General features: G+C 40.2%; 1 protein-coding gene across 3 annotated transcripts in view; it reads right to left on the minus strand.

Annotated features, from left to right (window-relative positions):
• Nucleotides 1–1,576: 1,576 nt before the first annotated feature.
• The window catches only part of LOC140734179 (phosphatidylinositol-3-phosphate phosphatase MTMR1-like), a 57,155-nt gene continuing 46,637 nt past the window's right edge, over nucleotides 1,577–12,094 (minus strand). For all 3 annotated transcript variants that reach the window (XM_073057822.1, XM_073057819.1, XM_073057821.1), the window contains one exon: nucleotides 1,577–2,261. In XM_073057822.1, the coding sequence (XP_072913923.1) occupies nucleotides 2,100–2,261 (162 nt within the window). In that variant the 3' untranslated portion in view covers nucleotides 1,577–2,099. The remainder of the gene's footprint in view (nucleotides 2,262–12,094) is intronic.

Below are 12,094 nucleotides of genomic sequence, written 5' to 3' on the forward strand. Positions count from 1 at the left end.
CACAGGCCCTTCAACTCACAATATAATGCTAACCCTTTAACCTTCCCCAAAATCAAGCTAACTCTTCCCTCCCACACAGCTCTCATCCATGTGCCTCCCTAAGACTCTGTTAAATATCCCGAATGTGTCCGTCTCTACCATCTCCCTGGCAGGGCTTTTCACACACCCACCACACTGTGTAAAAACCTACCTCTGACATCCCCTATACTTTCCTCCAGTCATCTTAAAACTACGCCCCCTCGTATTAGCCATTTCCCCCTTGGGATAAATGCACTGACTGGCCACTCTGTCTTGTACTCCTCCCATCCTCCAAGGAGAAAAGCTCGTAATCCAATCCTGGTAAACCTTCTCTGCACCCTCTCCAAAGCTTCCAAATTCTTCCGATAATGGAGCAACCAGAAATGAAAACAGCTTATTTATCCAACTCAAAAAAATATACAGTTATGGCAAAATTAGACCACAGATCATACGATATAGGAGCAGAATTAGGCCATTTGGCCCACCGACTGGCAGTGAGATTGTGAGTTTTCTTTGACAACAAGATGCAGACAACTAAAGTGCAAAAACCACAAGAATGTAAAAATGAGCAAATGTTTGTCCAATGTTACAAAGAAGACTCTACTAATCCAATGGCAACAGCTTTTGTGTAGCCTTTGCCAATCTGTGGAGCAGACCATATGAAGAACAAAAATAGATTACTAGTTATTGAAATATCTGGCTCATTTAGCTAATATTGGTTAAAATGATTTGGAAAGTGTGACAACTTTGGACGTGTGGTTAAAATAATCAATTATTATTGGCCTCTGGTTAAATTATTGAAAGACAATTAGAAATCGGTCATAAAAATATTGTGAAAACAGAATTGACCAGATTTACTGAAACAATGCAATTATTTACCAAATCAAATAATGAAAAATACATTTTACATCAATTATAAATTGAAGACTTTTTGCTGGTTTCAATCAAACCTGTGATTTTTTGAAAACCGTTTTGTACGAAATTGCTGAAATCATCAAGTTTAAATAATCCAAGTCTCCAATGATGTGTCAGTCTTGACAAACCTCAGCATCCGAATTTTAGTTCTATTATCTCAAAAGAGATGGCACATACCCATTTAGAAAAAATAACAAATCCATAAGACATAGGAGCAGAATTAGTCCATTCAGGCCATCAAGTCTGTTGTGCCATTCCATCATGGCTGATCTATTATCCCCCTCAACTCCATTCTCTTGCTTTCTGCCCGTAACCTTTAATACCCCTACTAATCAAGAACCTGTCAACCTCTGCTTTAAATCTACCCAATGACTTGGCCTCACTGTCTGTGGCAATGAATTCCACAGATTTACCACTCTCTGCCTAAATCCTCACTTAAATAATGGACAATGATGCTCTGGCAAATTGACTTAAACCTGTCTTAACCACATTTTAGTCATCAGTGAGACAGAGTATTACAAAGAGTACATCTTACATATTGTCTTCATTAACTTCATTAACATTCATTACATATTGTCTTCATTAACACTTGAAAAGTGTTTGAATTTATTTGCAATAATGAGATTAATCTATGGGCACTATATAAAAATATATACACTTTATTAAGATCGATAAAATATTAATAGTAACGTTACCTATCCAACAAACAAAAGTGGAACTCTTTTGTGAATTGCGATACAATTCGTGAGTCAGGTTTCATGTCGGGAAACCAATGTTGGAAACGTGTTATTGGGGAGTTTAAAAGACAGTTGTGACTGGTGAAGAAGCTTGGCACTGTGGTCCCTTGACCATCAGATGTACTCTCCCACCCCAAGCACCTCTGAGACTTTACTGGCCAAAATTTGCCAAGAGTTGAGGCTGGACTGTACAGTAGCACTCTGTGGGGAAGGTCTTGGCTTCAGGGTAATGAAGTGGTAATGCACCAGGGCCATCCACACAGAGGCTTACAGAACATAAACATAGGCAGCAAAGTATTGCACACACAAATACACTTGTACAAAAACAGAAACTGTATTTACAGCTTTCAAGTAAATATTACAGTCTTGCTAGTGGTTTACACGAATGACTGAGTACCGGCTGACCAGGGTGCTGCAACGGCAGGTGCGTCAGACAGTCGTCTGCACAGGAGACACGGAGTGTGTGGGAGATGCTCTCTCGGAGGACGACGAGATCGCCAGGTTGCTGACCTCACGCTGAAGCTCCTCGACCTTTTTCTGCAGTTCAGCCCGGATGCTGAGAAGCTCCTTACAATTCTGGTGAATGGGAACCTGTCACAGGAAACAGAGTGGGACCATCACTCAAACCAGTGCAACCAAACCCAGCCACTGCTCTGGGGTCTTCCTCTTTATACAGAGACGGGAGTTTGCATTTTACCAGAGTGAGTGTCTGGGTCTGAGTATCAAATACTGGTCATTCAAGTCTGGAATTCAAGTTCAAGGTTATGGTCACAGGTAGCCATACACAGTGTGTCACGAGGATTAGTTATTTGCAGCCACAGCCAGTACGGACAGGGGCAAACATAAGTTACACAAATTTAACATAAATTAATAAAAATTATACATTATGTGCAAAACACTAGAAACAAAAAAAATATACAGCATAGAACATTACAGCACAGAACAGGCCCTTTGGCCCATAATGTTGTGCTGGCCTTTTAACTCACTCTAAGATCAATCTAACCCTTCCCTCCCACACAGCCCTCCATTTCTCGATCATCCATATGCCTAAGAGAGTTTTAAATGTCCCTAATATATCCGCCTCTATCACCACCCTTGGCAGCACTTTCCACACACCCACCACTCTCTGTGTAAAATTCCTCTCTTGCACACCTCCAACAAGTGATCTCTCATTCTCCTTTGCTCCAAAGAGAAAAGCCCTACCTTGAAAAAACATGCTTTCTAATCCAGGCAGCATCCTGGTAAATCTTCTCTGCACCCTCTTTAAATCTTCCACATCCTTCCTATAATGAGGAGACCAGAACTGAACACAACAGTCCAAGTGGGTTCTAACCCACTTTTACAGACGTGAACAACAACATGGAGTTAGTATCAGCCCCACCAAGCAATTCGTATTTCTCCCCAGTCCCAGCCTAGAAATTGCATTCACCTCACTACAGGAAGGATGTGGATACTGTACAGAGAGTGCAGAGGAGATTTACAAGGATGTTGCCTGGATTGGACAGTGTGCCTTATGAAAATAGGTTGAGTGAACTTGGCCTTTTCTCCTTGGAGCAACAGAGATTGAGAGGTGACTTAATAGAGATGTACAAGAGATAGTGGGAGTCATTGATTGTGTGGATAGCCAGAGGCTTTTTCCCAGGGCTGAAATGGCTAACACGAGGGGGCATAGTTTTAAGTTGCTTGGAAGTAGGTACAGAGGGGATGTCAGGGGTAAGTTTTTCACACAGAGAGTGGTGGGTGGGTGGAATACACTGCTGGCGACTGTGGTAGAGGCGTATAAAATAGGGTCTTTTAAGACACTCTTAGATAGGTACATGGAGCTTAGAAAGATAGAGGGCTAAGCGGTAGAGAAATTCTAGGCAGTTTCCAGAGTAGGTTACATGGTCGGAACAACATTATGGGACAAGGGGCCTGTAATGTGCTGTAGATTTCTATGTTCTATGTTCTAAGTCATAGTTTATACCTGAAGTACATCTTCTGCTTGGTCCCATCCCATAAATTTAGTGCAATTAATTACTGTACTAATAATTCAAAGGTGTAGGTTAAAGATCTCGAGATGTTCGTCCCACTCCCATCAGGGAGGAGGCTTCACAGCAGCCACGCCAAGACCACCAGACTCAAAAACACTGGGTTCCCCAAGCAGCAAGGCTGATCAACACCCCCACCCACTGACCAAGCCCCCCCACACATCCAACCACCACTACTTTATCAATTCCTGTCAGAGTCACCTGACGTACAGATACTCGTGTACCCTGTCTCAATTTATGCACATCCAATCAGTCTATGCACATAAGCTGATCTTATGCATTGATTGTTCCTTAAAGTTGTTATAGCCGGGGTGGAAATGGGGATGAGCTCCCACTACCTATTAAATGCTCCCAGTGGCGTGTGGCTCAAATAGCCTCTGACAACCAAGTCCAGCTCCTGGCCTTCACCTGTCGCTTAACTACTAAGCCCAGCGGAACTGTTTCTACGGACAGGAGAAGAGGAAAAGGTGGGTTACCGGCGCTTTAAAAACCAGTCACTTCAGGCAGATGGGGCTCATCAAGGAGAAGGAAAACCCTGATTTCAAACCTCCGCTGTCTTGAGGCTAAACCCACCCATAGGGAAGTAAACCTTGAGGAAAAATCTAAAGCTGGAGTCCCTAAGGCTCCCAAACATTGAGTTCAATGTTGACTGGCAATTACTGCGACGCCGCTGGTGCCAAACTATATCAGTCCCCGCCACTCCTTTGGACTCAGCAGCTGTGTGGACAGGGGGAGCCTGCCACGTGGGCATCACCTAGCTCTCCATATCGTACTGCCCTGACTTGCGTGCTGGCTGATATATCACAGAGACAGCTGGGACACAACATCCACGGTCGACTCCGACCAACAGAGAGCCTCAATATGTATGGTTATTCATTGTGCTTTTTATTGTGTTCCTTTATGCCTTTTGTGTTTTTTAATGCTGTATTGGAGCCAAGTTAACAATAATTTTGTTCTCCTTTACTCTTATGTACTGACAGCAAAGAATCTTGAATCTTGAAGTTCAATTCCACCTCTTGGCTGGGAAATTCAACTTTTGTTAATTAAACGAGAATTTAAAAATCAGTGTCACTAATGTTCACTAACCCCTGGTGAAACTATACCCTGTCAAGCTGGGTAACAGCTTCTCACACCAGGCTGTTAGGCTTCTCTACACCCTGTTGCCCCCCAGCACACACTGTCTGAATGCCCTGCTGCCCCCCCCCCCCACCCACTCCCTAACTCACAGACACATTCTCATCCTGCTCTGGTCACTTTACTGCTGCTGTTTCACAAATTTATACAACTGCCTATTTTAACATAATAGTGCCAGTAACTTAATGAACAACACACACAAAATGCTGGAGGAACTCAGCAGGCCAGGCAGCATCTATGGAAATTAATAAAGAGTCGACATTTCGGGTCGAGACCCTTCTTCCTATGGCTTGATGAATGGATTTGGCCTGAAATATTGATTCCTTATTCATTTCTATAGATGCTGCCTGGCCTGCTGCGTTCCTCCAGCATTTTGTGTGTGGTCCACCATTTCATCATGGCTGATCCATTTCCTTCTCAGCCCCAATCTCCTGCCTTCTCTCTGTAACCCTTCATGTCCTGACCAATCAAGAATCTATCAACCTCGGATAATGTCTGTAAAACTCATTTGGTTTGCAAATATCTCGCAGAGGAGGAAATCTGTTACATTGACCAGATTCTGGTTACTTTGGCCCATGGGCCCAAAGCAGTATTGTTGAGTGTGCGATGAAACAAGTCCCTCAGCTTCATGAAGCTGCTGAATTTATTCGTCTGCAGTTCAAAGCAGCGGCTCGTCACCACCTCCTGGACAGTAACTGGAGGGTGGAGTCACTGATAAACATCTTTCAATAGACAACAGGTGCAGAAGTAGACCATTCGACCCTTCGGGCCTGCACCACCATTCTGAGATCGTGGCTGATCATCTACTATCAACACCCGGTTCCTGCCTTGTCCCCATATCCCTTGATTCCCCTATCCATAAGATACCTATCTAGCTCCTTCTTGAAAGCATCCAGAGAATTGGCCTCCACTGCCTTCCGAGGCAGTGCATTCCAGACCCCCACAACTCTCTGGGAGAAGAAGGTTTTCCTTAACTCTGTCCTAAATGACCTACCCCTTATTCTCAAACCATGACCTCTGGTACTGGACTCTCCCAGCATCTGGAACATATTTCCTGCCTCTATCTTGTCCAATCCCTTAATAATCTTATAAATTGCAATCAGATCCCCTCTCAATCTCCTTAATTCCAGCGTGTACAAGCCCAGACTCTCTAACCTCTCTGCGTAAGACAGTCCGGACATCCCAGGAATTAACCTCGTGAATCTACGCTGCACTTCCTCTACAGCCAGGATGTCCTTCCTTAACCCTGGAGACCAAAACTGTACACAATACTCCAGGTGTGGTCTCACCAGGGCCCTGTACAAATGCAAGAGGATTTCCTTGCTCCTGTACTCAATTCCCTTTGTAATAAAGGCCAACATTCCATTAGCCTTCTTCACTGCCTGCTGCACCTGCTCATTCACCTTCAGTGACTGATGAACAAGGACTCCTAGATCTCTTTGTATTTCTCCCTTACCTAACTCTACACTGTTCAGATAATAATCTGCCTTCCTGTTCTTACTCCCAAAGTGGATAACCTCACACTTATTTACATTAAACGTCATCTGCCAAGTATCTGCCCACTCACCCAGCCTATCCAAGTCACCCTGAATTCTCCTAACATCCTCATCACGTCACACTGCCACCCAGCTTAGTATCATCAGCAAACTTGCTGATGTTATTCTCAATGCCTTCATCTAAATCATTGATGTAAATCGTAAACAGCTGTGGTCCCAATACCGAGCCCTGTGGCATCCCACTAGTCACCACCTGCCATGCCGAGAAACACCCATTCACCATTACCCTTTGATTTCTATCTGCCAACCAGTTTTCTATCCATGTCAATATCTTCCCCCCAATGCCATGAGCTCTGATTTTACCCACCAATCTCCTATGTGGGACCTTATCAAATGCCTTCTGAAAATCGAGGTACACTACATCCACTGGATCTCCCTTGTCTAACTTCCTGGTTACATCCTCGAAAAACTCCAATAGATTTGTCAAGCATGATTTGCCCTTGGTAAATCCATGCTGGCTCGGCCCAATCCTATCACTGCTATCTAGATATACCACTATTTCATCTTTAATAATGGACTCTAGCATCTTCCCCACTACTGATGTTAGGCTGACAGGACAATAGTTCTCTGTTTTCTCCCTCCCTCCTTTCTTAAAAAGTGGGATAACATTAGCCATTCTCCAATCCTCAGGAACTGATCATGAATCTAAGGAACATTGGAAAATGATTACCAATGCATCCGCAATTTCCGGGGCCACCTCCTTTAGTGCCCTAGGATGCAGACCATCTGGACCTGGGGATTTGTCAGCCTTCAGTCCCATCAGTCTACTCATCACCATTTCCTTCCTAATGTCAATCTGTTTCATTTCCTCTGTTACCCTATGTCCTTGGCCCATCCATACATCTGGGAGATTGCTTGTGTCTTCCCTAGTGAAGACAGATCTAAAGTACTTATTAAATTCTTCTGCCATTTCTCTGTTTCCCATAACAATTTCACCCAATTCATTCTTCAAGGGCCCAACATTGTTCTTAACTATCTTCTTTCTCTTCACATACCTAAAAAAGCTTTTGCTATCCTCCTTTATATTCCTGGCTAGCTTGCATTCATACCTCATTTTTTCTCCCCGTATAGCCTTTTTAGTTAAGTTCTGTTGTTCCTTAAAAATTTCCCGACTGGAGATCAGAGAAATTTCTGTCATTCTTTCATGAGATATACATAAAAGAGTTGACGAGATGGAGGTTTTCACCAAAGAGATTTGCTTTAGTTGTCACAAGAACATTGAATCGTACAGTGAAATGCATCGTTTGCGATGAGCTGGGGACAGCCCGCAAATGTCGCCATGCTCCCAGCACCAACATAGCATGAACGCAACTCACTAAACCTAACTTGTATGTCTCTGAGAAGTGGGAGGAAATCCACGATCGCAGGAAGAACGTATAAACTCCTTACAGACACCACCCCAATCAGCGAATCCTGGCGGTGTCAAGTGATCAGAATCAGAATCAGGTTTATTATCACCGGCATGTGTCATGAAATTTGTTAACTTAGCAGCAGCAGTTCAATGCAATACATGACAACATAGAAAGAAAAAAAGTAGTTAAATCAATTACAGTAAGTATTTATATATATTAAATAGATTAAAAATAATGCAAACGCAGAAATAATATACATAAAGAAAAAGTGATTGCGCTAACCATGGTGGAACACACACAAATTACTGGAGGAGCTCAGCAGGCCAGGTAACAAGTATGATAAATTTTGGAAACACTAATGATGATTGAAAAACAATTCAAAGTTCAAAGTGAATTTATTATCAAAGTACATACACAGCATGAGACCATACTGTACGCTACCTTGAGATTCATTTTCTTGCAGGCATTCACAGGAAAATAAAGAAATACAGTAGAAGTGTGAGCACTGGAGACTTGGAAGTGACCCTACAGAGCTGTATAAAATCATGAGGGGCAAAGACAGGGTGAACCTTGTTCCCAGATACGGGCTATCAAGAACTAAAGGGCATAGGTTTAAGTTGAGAGGGTAAAAATCTAAGGGGAACTTAGGGACAACTTTATTTTTTTTTAATTGAGATACAGCATGGAATAGGTCCTCCTGCCCCTTCTTTAGTCATGGAGGGCTGATCGAGTTGCTGCTCACTTACCTGTGCCAGAGAACGTGGTTAAGACAGATACAATAACAATCTTTAGAACACTGCTGGACCGGTACGTGGATTGGGAAGGTTTCAAAGGTTATGGGCGTAACACTGGCCGATGGGACTGGTTTGGAAGGGCATGTTGGTCAGCATGGACCAGTTGGGCAAAGAAGTTATTTCGACGACTTTATGAACACACTAATTTTAAAAGAACACCCAGATATTTATTTATTCATTTATTACTTGTTTTTTTTTTGTATTTGCATAGTTGCTTTCTTTTGCACAATGGCTGTTTTGTCAGTCTTTGTATGTAGTTTTCCATTGAATGTTTTGTATTTCTTTGATCTACTGTGCAAGAAAATGAATCTCAGGGTCGTATATGGTGGCATACATGTACTTTGATAATAAATTTACTTTGAGATCCTGTACAACTTATTTGCCTTTTAATCTTTAGTACATATTTTATGGAAATGATATCAGCCACCAATAATTCTACAGCCCTAAACGATGCTTCTGACTAACTTATTGTCTTAAAACAAAAGTGACTTGTAGCATTGTCAAAGGATCTGCCTGGTCCTGGTACAACCAGTTGAACTCTGAGCAGTAACTCGATCAGCCCTCCATGACTAAAGAAGGCTCTATGCTAGTGAGAAAAGAAATCTTTCAATAGCAATATTAATCCCAAACAATTACCAAGTATCCTTACATCAAAACTCACGGAACTCCCACACAAATTTAGCCCACATATTGTCTCCATTGTCTCAATTTTCTAAGCCTGTCAACCAGCTCCATTTCCTCTTTATTCTGCTTTACGTCAAACACCCATCCAAAATTACTTCAGCTTTAATAACTAAATTTATTTTTCCACAGTCTCTGAGCACTTCACATGGAAAAATGTTCCTCTCACTCCCATGTATTACCACCAACTCTATTCAGTAATATACCGCTATGTGCGTTTGTTATACTTGTTCATTTATTCAGATTTGGCATGTCATCTGAAACCCTGACAAACTTCTATAGCTGCACAGTGGGGGGAATGCATCATGGCCGAGTATGGAAACACCAATACCCAGGAATGGAGAAGTCTACAGGAACTGGTGGATACAGCCCAGTCCATCACAGGCAAAGCCCTCCCCACCATTGAGCGCACCCACAAGGAGCACTGACACAAGAAAACAACATCCATCATCAAGAACCCCCTCCATCCAGATCTTTTTTTTTAATATTATTTATTTATTTATTGAATTTTAGAAATTACAATAAATGTAATAATAAAATAGTAAGAAAAGAGATACTAACCCTCCCCCCTCCCCTTAATCCTCCCCCCCCCTTAGCCCTTATCTAAAGAAAAAGAAAAAAAAAAGAAAGAAAAGAGAAGAAAGTTTGCGTGGATATCGGAGGATCCCCACATGTTCCATGGAGTTCAAAATAATTTTGATATTTATTTTCACTTTCCCCAATTACTATAATTTTATCTTCAAAGGACCTATGTATCTAATCCTATCTTTCGTAAGTATGGTGACCAAATTTTCAAAAATATCTCATATTCATTTCTTAAATTATACGTAATTTTTTCAAATGGAATACAACTATGTATTTCATTATTCCAACGATCCATAGTTAAATTTAAATCAGATTTCCAAGTAACTGCGATAACTTTTTTGGCTACTGCCAAAGCAATTTTTATAAATTTTTTCTGATACTTATTCAATTTAAATTTCGTTATTGTCCCTTCAATGTCTCCTAATAAAAATAACAATGGACTATGTGGAAGTTGTACTCCAATAATTTGTTCCAATAAAAATCTTAAATTAATCCAAAATGGTTGAATTTTAGAACAAGACCAAGTAGAATGTAAAAAAGTACCAATTTCTTGTTTACATCGAAAACATTGGTCAGACATATTTGAATTTAATCTATTTATTTTCTGTGGTGTTATATATAATTGATGTAAAAAATTATATTGTATTAATCTAAGTCGAACATTTATTGTATTTCTCATACTATCAGAACATAATCTTGACCAATTTTTTCCATCAATTTTAACATTCAGATCAGATTCCCATTTTTGTCTTGATTTATGAATTCCTAATTTAATCGTCTGCTTTTGAATCAAATTATACATACAAGATGTAATTTTTTTAATTTTTCCTTTCTGAATTAATATTTCTATTTCACTAGGTTTTGGCATCAACATTGTTTGTCCCAGCTTTTCTCGTAAATAAGCTTTTAATTGAAAATAACAGAAAAGAGTGTTATTTGATATTTTATATTTATTTTTTAATTGACAGCAATATACCTCCTTCAAAACAGTCACCTATATATTTAATCCTCTTTTGAAACCAATTATGTAAAAATTTATTATCCATTGTAAAAGGAATAAGCCTATTTTGAATTAAAGTCCTTTTTGCTAATAAAGATTTCTTTATCTCATCATCCATATTTACCTTATTCCATAAATCAAGAACTGAATAAATATGTAAGGAAATTTCTTTGGAAAGGAAAGATGTCAAGAATATCATTGGAAAAATTGACATGTAAATTTGATTTAGGAGGGTTACAACTTCCAAACTTTAAGAATTATTATAAAGCAAATCAACTTAGATTTATTGCTTCTTTTTTTGATGAAGAAAAACCGGCATGGATTAGAATAGAATTAGATAAGATAGGAGAAAATACACCAGAAGATTTTATATATAAATGGGAATCCAAATGAATATGGGAAAAAAAAGAATCTCCTATATTAAGACATTTGATTGATTTATGGAATAAGGTAAATATCCATCCAGATCTTGCTCTCTTCTCACTACTAACATCGGTACAGAGGTACGGGAGCCTTAGGTCACACACCACCAGGTTCAGGAAGTTATTACCCTTCAACCATGGGGCTCCTGAGGCAGCGTGGATAACTTCACTCTGAACTGATAACACAATCTGAAGGCTCACTTTCAATGACTCTACAACTCATCTTCTCAGTATTATTTACTTACCTACAGAACTGTGCAAAAGTCTTCAGCACACATATATAGCCAGGGTGCCTGAAACTTTTGCACAGTATTGTAACTTCCAATTTATTGCTTGCAATTTACATTAAGAACTGAAGACTGGTTCATGCTTAAATTAATATCTGCTATACTCACATAACTCCAGAAAACTCCCTAATAGCACGCACAAAAGGCACTGAGCCTATCAGGGAGCAAACCTAATTGAAGTTACAGTACTGTGCAAAAGGCTTAGGCACCCCAGCTCTATATGTGTGTGCCTAAGTCTTGTGCACAGTACTGTACTTTTTTATTTACTTATTTTCTTTTGCACATTAGTTGTCAAGTTTTTGTGTAAAATTTTTCACTGACTATTGTATTTCTCTGTTCTACTGTGAATCTCTACAAAAAAATGAATCTCAGGGTAGTATATAGTGACCTATGCATACTTCGATGATTTATTTACTTTGAACTTTGAATGTCCCTCTGATACGAAGAACGTGTTTCTATTTACCCTGTTCCGGCCCTTCATCATTGTATATACCACTTTCAGATTATCTGATTATTTTGTCTGTTCTAACACAGACAAGCACGATTTTCTAATCATTCTTTGGATGAAGATTCAGTCCTACCA

Source organism: Hemitrygon akajei, chromosome 10 (assembly GCF_048418815.1).
Source record: "Hemitrygon akajei chromosome 10, sHemAka1.3, whole genome shotgun sequence".
NCBI classification, from domain to species: Eukaryota; Metazoa; Chordata; class Chondrichthyes; order Myliobatiformes; family Dasyatidae; genus Hemitrygon; species Hemitrygon akajei.